Below are 9,766 nucleotides of genomic sequence, written 5' to 3'. Positions count from 1 at the left end.
TCAGCTTCAGCATCAGACCTACTTACATATAACTTCTTTGCATTTGGAATTTCCTTTTTTGAAGGTCCTGGATAGGGTGCTAAAGATATGCCCCACTTCTGGGCTTTGGGATTTGGCACAGTATTTCCAAGCCCATTTTTGAGTATGTATGGAGTCTGGGTGCCACCTCTGACCCTCCAAATTATCATACTTTGATCTCCTTATCCCCTGAATTGCAGAGATGGTAGCATTTTATAGGCACAGATTTGAGAAAACAAAACAAAACAAAGTAATTGTATTTGCTTTCTCAGTACATTTCTCTCAGCTCTCAGAAGAACTGAATACAATTGAAAAGCATTCTCTGGCCTCTCCCTCTTGTTTCCCTTGGATGCACTGCAGTATCTTCGTAGTGAAGAGGAGTCACACCTGCACTTGTTTCTGTGTTGCCCAGAGCCAGGGGCCTACCTCTGATTGAGCAACATGTTACCTTTGTCCATGTGCCTCTGCAGAGAGATGCTATCTCAGTGATGAGGGCAAATACAGAAGAGGCTCCCTGGTGGTGGGTGACGAGTGAAGGCCAAGTCACTATATTGCTTCTACTCCTGAGGTCAGCTTGGATAATCATGAGGACTCTCCACTCCTTAGTCCTACTGCAATAAGAACTCGAGATTTGGAGGGTGTATGGCTGATGGATGTCTTAGATGCAAGCAGAGTCTTGTTCACAAACAAAATTCATGTGTGGAATTCTATTAAATTTAAGAGATTAATTTAATTGCAAACTAGTAAGTCCAGTCCATTCTAAAGGAGATCAGTCCTGGGTGTTCTTTGGAAGGACTGATGCTAAAGCTGAAACTCCAGTACTTTGGCCACCTCATGCGAAGAGTTGACTCATTGGAAAAGACTCTGATGCTGGGAGGAATTGGGGGCAGGAGGAGAAGGGGATGACAGAGGATGAGATGGCTGGATGGCATCACCAACTCGAGGGACATGAGTCTGAGTGAACTCTGGGAGTTGGTGATGGACAGGGAGGCCTGGCGTGCTGCGATTCATGGGGTCGCAAAGAGTCGGACACGACTGAGCGACTGAACTGAATTGAACTGAAGTTTAAGTTGGGTACAGAAGAATAAGGGACTCGACTGAAGAGGAAAGATGGGAAAAAATGAGATGTGAAGGCTGGGAGTAATGGGTGTGGCACTGACCTGGAGGAATTGAGGGACTTAGGAAACCAGACACTGAGTAAGAGGAAACAAGCTGTGAGTAGGGCCACGGGCAGAGCTTTGTAAGACTAGGAGCTCTTTTGTGGATCCCATCCCAGATCAGGTCAGGCATCCCACATCTCACACTAAACACAGCTGATATGCACAACAAAGGAGGTGACTTGAGTTGCAATTGACTGGATACACAATGCTATTTGGCAGATATTTTGTTGAATGTTTCATTTTGATTGTGCAGTTTTCTTTCTGTGTTTTCAAGCAACTTTGTTTATTAAAGCTTACAATATTTGGCAGGCGGGGAGGTGGTTCTTACAAAGGTAGTCATAGGGTCTGGGCATGCTAACAGAGGTGGTGGATGAAGCAGATGCCAACATAGTAGGAAGGTAAGGTAGAAGCTTAAAGCTAGGGTAAAAGCAAGTACATCTAATGCAGGCCAGTAGAGTTTTTCCTGGCCTCAGCTGGTGATCAGAACTCAGAAGAATGAGCTCAAATGAAATGCTGCTGGCAGGAGAAAGTGGGGTGATGTCCAGCACTGCCTCCCTTAGTGCCATGCCAGCGGCAGCCTCTCTGCCTAGGATTTCCAGCTGAGACACACGCTTGTGTCTGGCTCCATTTCGGGTGGATCTGCCCTCCTGCACTGTTTAAACAAGGTCAGGTTTCCTCCAACCGTCTGTTGTCACTAGGCTGACTCTCCCAGGAGTTCTGGGTGGTGCTAATTTAGGCTGTGGATTTTACAAATGCAATGGCACATTTTTTGAGCTTGAAAAAGTGGTAATAAGAAAGCTCTCTGTCATGACCCACAGCTGCCCTAATGACTGCCTAACTGCCAAATGTAGCCCTGATTTGCTTGGCACAGTGCAAAATCAATCCATGACTGTAACGAATGTCAGACTGAACGTTTTTTGCCTTTAGTTAATGACTTGTCATCCTAGGAAAAAATGTCTAATCAAAAATGGATTTAAATATCTTCCCTTTGTGTTTTCATAAAGACTATGGAATGGGGGGGGTGGTATTTCTAAAAGTGTAATAAGAGGTAACCTTTCTTTATAGTTGATGAATGAAATGTTTCCGGAGGCAAGAACAAAGCTCTTTCTTATCCAGAGCTCTATCATCTTTACAGTCTAATGGGGGCCTAGGGGTCGGAAGATCCCACTGTTGTCCCTGGAGATCCCCTGGGTTTGAAGACCAAATTCAGTTCTTCAAGAGGAAAAAGGTTTTAGATAAAAACAAAATCAAATCAAAAAACCCCAAAATGGATGCACTGAGCAGCATTCTTTTTTTTTTCCAATAGGACATATTAGTGAAATTTGAATTGAATAATTTGAATTAAATCTCTTTTGCATCCAAGTGAATAATTATGACCCAGTTATTATCTAGTCAAGAACATCAAACATTTGTTATTCAAAGAAACTCAATTTAACAGGGAATAATATTTTTCATTTATGCCTTTATCTGTTTAATGCATATTTTAATTCTACTTTCGGTGAAGAGACAACAAAAATTCAGCATTTGAATTTCAGTCATGTTCTACATCCTGAGGGAAAACAATTCATGTTTTGGGGGAAATTAACTGTTAATTAAAATGTTATTTTAAAGATATTAATCATTTGTCAGGATTCATGCCTTTGTAGGAGAACATGAAAAAGTGCTGGTTAGTAGATACACATCATATAATTGCCCGAGTGCTTGTTTTCAGAACACCTGCCTATTATTTCTAGGAGGGTCACGGCTTGCTTGGAAGAAAAGGCTGCAATTAGGATTTCAGCTCCATCATAAAGCAACAATTTGGGAAATCTCTTATCCTTTCTGAGCCTCAATTTTCTTACATTCAAAAATGGGAGACTCAAGACTACTGCTTAGGGCTCGTGGTCTTTCAACTAACTTCTGCTATTGCATTTTGTACTAACTTAATCACATTCTTGTTTGCTTCTTTTCCAAAAATTTTTCCAATTTAGTTTATTATGGAATACTGAATCAAGTTCCCTGTGCTATACGCAGTAGGTCCTTTTTGGTTACCTGTTTTGCAATAGTAGTGTGTATGAACCTATGTTTACCCGGGAAATGGGCTGGGTGGGTAAGGGATGGATTGGGGGTTTGAGATTGACATGAACACACTAATCACATTGTTTAACCTGGTTGCCTTCTGACCCCTTCCAGCCATTTTCTTGACAGTTGGTGAGAGTTAAAAACCCACTCCAGTGTTCTTGCCTGGAGAATCCCAGGGATGATGGAACCTGGTAGGCTGCCGTCTATGGGGTCGCACAGAGTCGGACACGACTGAAGTGACTTGGCAGCAGCAGCAGAGAGTTAAAAGCAACATTTATGGCCAGGGAGACAGGTGAAGGTAATTGCTCCAATACTTTGGCTTCATAGTACTGGGTTCTAAGTCACCAAACTTGTCAGGTTACATTTTTACCTCATTAGAGATAGAAACATTGTATCTTCATGCAAATCCTCACTTTACATTACTAAGGACTTTGTTTAATTAGGAAAAGTCCACACATACACAAAAGAAGAGGAAAGTCATATTGTGAACCTCTGTAGACCCATCACCCAGATTCAAGAGTTATCAAGATTTTGCCACAGTTACTTCAACTATTCCTCTCTCTCTCTTTTGGCTGAATTATTTAAGGGGAAACCCAGTTTTCACTTCCTTTTTACTGTAAACCTTAATTATTTTCTATCAAAGCCTCATGCCATTATCCTACCTAACTGAATTAACCATAATTTCTTGCTATCAGTCTAATGCCCAGGTCTATACTTTTTTCCAGTTGTCAAAAAATATATATTAGTTAGAGTGCTCAAATCAAGATCTAAACAAGATCCATACATTGCATTTGGTTGTTGTGTCTAAAGGTATTTTTAATGGGAAGATAAAGTAGATAAAAATTTTCATGGTCTATTGCCCTGCACCATATATTATATTTATTTCAAAATAACTGCATAAGATATAACATCCCTTATTAAGATAAATGTACCTAAAACAGAAAATTCCATTTACTTTAGGTACGGAAGATATCATTATAGAACTAGAGAAAAAAGTGTTAACATCAATTATTTGGGGAGATGAACCCAAAGGAGCATTGCATTTGCCTGTATTTTCTCCAGTCATATCATGGTTTTAAGAATCAGCAATGTAAGATAATTGCTATCAGATAGCTGGACACACCATTAGAGAGAGAGAGATGAAATTAAAACCATGAAATTGTTTCTATGGGCCTCTAGAAATGTAATTATCTCTCCTGTGGAAAAGAAACACAGAAAATTGGAGTCCTGTTTTGTGTTTGCCCACTGTGAAGAGAAGACACATAAATTATATCTATTGAGTACATATATTTAAAAGTCGATAGTTTGGAGGTTTTTTGTTTTTTTTTTTTCAGGTAGCTGTTTAAAATGGATGCTATTCAGAAAAGCTAACTGGATGGTATTTTGAAAGTCTTTTTGTCTTACTTTTTTAACCTATTATGAGTAATGAGTATTTCCATGGAAATTGGCATGAACTGTCATACTACTCCTGAACATTATTCCATTAGCTCTAACAGCCGATTTATGGAAATGTTTAGATGTAGCATGTATGCTTGTCAAATGGGGCCTGCAGGAACCTTCTGGTGGTAAAGAATAAAATGTGTTGCCTTGATGTTCCAAAGTAGCTCACAGTATAAGGAGTTTCATGAGACTCTTCAGAGTAGGGGAAGTCTTCATTGCAATGAGAGACAAATGAATGCTATGAGGACTGAGATCCAGATAATGGACAGAGGTCCCTTTGTCCCCAAAGCAGAACAGAAACCAGCTGTTGGGGACGTGGTGAGAGGAGCAGAGAAAGAATGTGACAGTTTAACTCTTAGTGCAGAAGAAATCCAACACCCCTTCTTCTCCTCAGGACAAGGAGCAGCCAGCCCCCAGGTGTGCGCATACCGTTTGCCACTTGGCCTTTGACCTTTCTGCTTCAAACTTGGCAACTTCTTTCCTATCATGAAAAGACACCAGGAGCTTCCAAATGCACAGCAGGACGACTCCAATAAGAAGAATAGCCAGCGAAACCCCCAACATGATCATGGGAATATTTGGAGGTTTTGGACAGTCTGTGGAAACAAAGAAAATTGTATTAAGGAGATTGTTCAATTAACGTTCTGATGTAGAGAAAACATGTCTCATTAAATTTTCAAACCATAATTGTTCTCCAGTAGAGGAAAAATAATAATCTCTTTTGTTTTGCTGAATTTTAAAAAACGAGTTACTTGTTGAAGGATAGCCCTAGTTCTTCAAAGAAAACAGAAGATAAAGTAAGAACTTGATTATTCAAAGCAAATGGATATATACTTGAACGACTGACTCAAAAAGAATTAAAATTCAAAAGAGTGACAATTAATACACATGGAGTATTTAATGGATCAGTGAAAAGACTGTAGTTTACTAAAAATGACCTTTTCTGAATATAAGACAAACTAGAAACGGAATGTGTACACACACATACACTTTTTCCTGGATTTTCTTGAATCGTATAGGAGATTACACTCAAAATTAAATACAACCTACCCACTTGAAGTATACTACTTGTTCTTCCTTTTAAAATATATAGACAGAAAATAATCATGATTTTCAGTTTTATTTTCACTCTAATGCAGTGCCCTGGTGTCTTGGAAAATTCCTGAATTGGGTTCAGGAGAGGTGGGTTCCATTCCTATCTGATGGACAGTAGCTGTCTGAAATCCATTAAGTCTCTCTATCTCTCTGAGCCCCAGTGCCCTCGTCTGTAAAACCAAGGTGTGGGGCTTCAGTGTTCCCTTAACTTCCTGATAAGATTAAGCCCAGGTGCTCATGCTTATTAAACCCACCTCTGAAATTCCTAGACCCATCCCCTGAGATTCTGATTCAGTTGGTTTGGATGGAGCCACAGACTCTTTATTATTAAAATATCCCAAGTGATTCTTATCTCCAAGGAAGTTTGAGAAATCAGGTGTTCTGTATAGTCCTTTCTACTTGAACATTCTAGGAAATGTTATTTTGACTCTATTGATGATATTAATACAATTTTGTAATTATACAGTACCTTCTCTCATTGACAGCAGAATGACTAATAATACTTGCAATATGCCTAGGAGATGATACATTTCTTAATGAAGCATTATAATTAAGCTCTCCCTTTGCTATCATGGGAAAAAAATCCCCCATAAAAATTATCATTAAATATCTGCCTCCCTCTGCAAGAAGTGAGGCAAATTCATGGTATCTTGGGAGGAAATGAACCATGCTTAGTTTATCCTAACTCTTATTGCTTTTAGATATTTAATAAGGAGAGTTATACACACAGGGCGAGTCATGCTGCTTTCAAGGTAAGATCTATAGCTGATCTGAATTTGAGCAGGACTAATGACCCTCTAACAGCATGACGCCTGGCTTTACACAGTTTTGTTCTTTAGCCAAAAAGCCATGTAAGGTGATTAGGCAGAAATAAGTAGAGGAGTTAATGAAATAGCTACTACAGTATGAAGATCTAAAGACGGTTTCTAGAATAGCAAATGAACCATGGCCGCTTCTAATAGGTTAGCAACACTCCTGAAAAGAAAGTGGCAGGCCTGTGTCCGTGAGCATATATACTGGCTACATCTTTGACTATGAAATGTCTGGGGTGGGGCATAGAACGTTCTTGCTCGAAGCAAAACGAAGCTGGCTGAGACCCTGCAGCTAGAACATGAATTAGGAGGGCTCTCTGGTAGGCAATAAATACAGGAGGAATGGGCATGGCCTGGTGGAGATAATCATTTTAAGAATTTAGAGTCACTGGAAATTAAACATTTCTCAAGCAAGGATTTTGGCCCAGCCTCCAGAGCAGGTATTACACAGAAGAAATCTCTACGTTCTATACTCTCTTTAGTATCTCTTGAGATGCTCATGCTGAAGACATGTTGTAGGCAGGAGGAAAGGTTTTCTCTATCACTGTGCACCATCCAGCTTGTCTGTTGAGTCCAGGTCAGTGAGGCACCTAATTCTAAGGTGCTGAATTTCTAATGCTGCCAATCTGGTAGCCCAGTCACGTATGGCTATAGCTCAATAGTCACTAGAAATGTGATTTTTCAGAATTAGGCTTTGTGTTAAGTGTGAAATACACAGTGATTTTGGAAACTCGATAAGAAAAAAAAGTACAATATCTCATTACCAATTTTATATTGACTGTACATTGACATAAGATTTTGGATGTAATGGATTAAATAAAACATACTATTAAAATTAATTTATTGTAAATTTTTTTATGGGAGGCAGGAGGATGGCTCCAAGAGGGAGGGGATATAGATAAAATTATGGCTGATTCATGTTGTTGTATGGCAGAAAGCAACACAACACTGTAAAGCAACTATCCTCTAGTTAAAAATTACACAAAGGTTAACTAGAAAATTTAACAATACAATGTGTTTGCATATTTCTATGGGAGAGTGCTAACAGAATCTGGGGATTCAGATTTCATTTTATGCTCACTCAGCCAGTGGGAGGCAGTAGAGCACAGTAGTTAAGAGCTCGGGCGCCCGGCCAGACTGCCAGAGATCCCAACCAGTGCTAGGATTTAATTGCTGCAGGACCTAGCAAATTATTAACATCTCAATTTCCTTACCCAAAAGATGGACATAATAGCAATACCTGCTTTATATGGTTGTTGAGAATGTTAAATCAATACATGTAAAACATATAGAATAACACCTGGCAGGTATTAATAAGGGCTCGATATTAATGACAGCTGCCGTTATTGTTAGTAATAGTAGTAGTGTTACAACAAAGGCACCCTTCTCCCTCTCTATCCTCAAGACCTCAAGGCTTGGAATCTCCAAGGTGAAACCTGTGGGTGTCAGATCCACACTCATATCCATGCCAGGAAGCCTCCCCAGCTGCCATTCATTGCCGTTCTCATGGATGCGGCTCTTGTCTGCTGAAAGTTTCTCTGGAAAATAGATGAGTGAAGATCTCCCTACATTCACACACACACTGATGGTGACTCTTCACTTGGCTATCTTTTCCTATTTGGCTGGAGAACCCTGGGACTCCTTAACCTTCACATCCTCCTCTCTCATTTTGCCTCTTTTCTCTGGGTGCCTCCAGCTGGCTCTCTGGTCTTATAGCTGTGAGAGGGGCTCTCTGGTCTTAAAGCTCTCTGGGGCTCTCTGGTCTTAAAGCTGTGAGAGGGGACAACAGACTCCAGGGCCCCCAGAAGCTCTGATCTATCTGGGAACATTCACCAGGAAAGGAGCATCCTTCAAGCTGTCAGGAGACTCCTGTTAAACCTTAGGGAGGTCATTTCCCCCTCACTTTTTCCTGCTACAAAAGCAGAGGGGGAATAAAAAGCCTTAATAAAAAGACATCAGGGCAGCTGAGGGCTTCTCTGAAAGATGGCATGTTGATGTGCCACTCCTATTGTGTGGACAAAAGAAAAAAATCCAACAGTTCAGTAATGAGGAAGCATTTAGCAACCAAAGGCAAGTTTCACAAAAGAAAAGAAAGAAATCAACTAGATACAAAACCTATTAAAGACAGAATCTATTCTGGAAAGTTTCATTTTTGTTTGAAACTTGCTTTTCCAATGGAGTTAACAGTATAAGGAGCGGCTTTGACTTCAGGAGAACTAGTTAAAGCCATTACCATGGTCACAGAGAGCAGGGGTGGAGGTAAAGAATTTGCCTTTAGAAAACAGATAACGAGGAGGCAGGTGTTTGTACTATAAAGTATTTCTTCTTGGTACAGCAGGAATCACCTTAAATTTCCTTAACTAATGGCCTCTACAGTGCCCTTTATGTACGCATTTCAGACGAGATCGGGTGTGTTCAGGGTGGTATGGCTGTAGACAATATGTATGCATTTCAAAGAAGCTGATTCACGGGAGCTATTCAAGAGCAAGTCTCCAGGAGTGCTCTGCCCATCTGAGCGGCAAGGTCACCATCAGACACTTGTATCTTGCATTGTGCTGACCTCTACCTCTCCCTGACCCTTAGCACTGCAATGTGGTACTTTTCTAATCTTGTTTTCTTGGTAAGTTCATAGTGTTTTGAACTTCTTGATAATGGTGTCATTGCTTTTCACACTCTTAAGTGATGGCAATTTGGTACTGTTGGGTTCACATTCAGGACTTAACGCTTTGTCAGCCCATTGATAGACCAGCACACACAACAAAACACCTCGGCCTTCTAGCCTGCCTTGCTGCTATTTTCTGGGCCAGAAGTTGGGCTCCAGGCTTTTGGGGGAAAGCGGAGGAGGCTGATGACAAGAGCCAGAGAGGTCTGAGTTCATGCAGCTGTCGTTTCTACTGCAAAGGTTTCGGGGCACATCATTAACTGAAGACAGAAAAGGTGAGGCACCTGTGCGCAGACAGACAGGCAGGCAGTCAAACAGGCCTGTGAGGGTTAGAGTCACCCGGAAGAGGTCTAGAAGCCAGCTGTATAGAGTCACCTGGAGAAGTGTTAAAATGCAGAGTCCTGGGCCATATCTGGCCTGCTGACTCAGGACACAGGCAGTCTAACAAGCTCCCCAGGTGAAACTCACTAAAACTTAAGAATGTCTCAATAAATGTGCTTTTCTCACTATTTTCTTCT

At 40.7% G+C, this 9,766-nt stretch overlaps 1 protein-coding gene across 9 annotated transcripts in view; it reads right to left on the bottom strand.

The window, feature by feature from the left end:
• The window catches only part of ITGB6 (integrin subunit beta 6), a 152,090-nt gene that overhangs the window by 3,972 nt on the left and 138,352 nt on the right, over positions 1-9,766 (bottom strand). For all 9 annotated transcript variants that reach the window (XM_019971993.2, XM_019971971.2, XM_070799310.1 and 6 more), the window contains one exon: positions 5,109-5,275. In XM_019971993.2, the coding sequence (XP_019827552.2) occupies positions 5,109-5,275 (167 nt within the window). The remainder of the gene's footprint in view (positions 1-5,108; positions 5,276-9,766) is intronic.

This window comes from Bos indicus, chromosome 2, assembly GCF_029378745.1.
Source record: "Bos indicus isolate NIAB-ARS_2022 breed Sahiwal x Tharparkar chromosome 2, NIAB-ARS_B.indTharparkar_mat_pri_1.0, whole genome shotgun sequence".
NCBI lineage: Eukaryota > Metazoa > Chordata > Mammalia > Artiodactyla > Bovidae > Bos > Bos indicus.
Note: the sequence above shows the minus strand (reverse complement) of the source record. Positions and strands in the feature narration are given on the sequence as shown.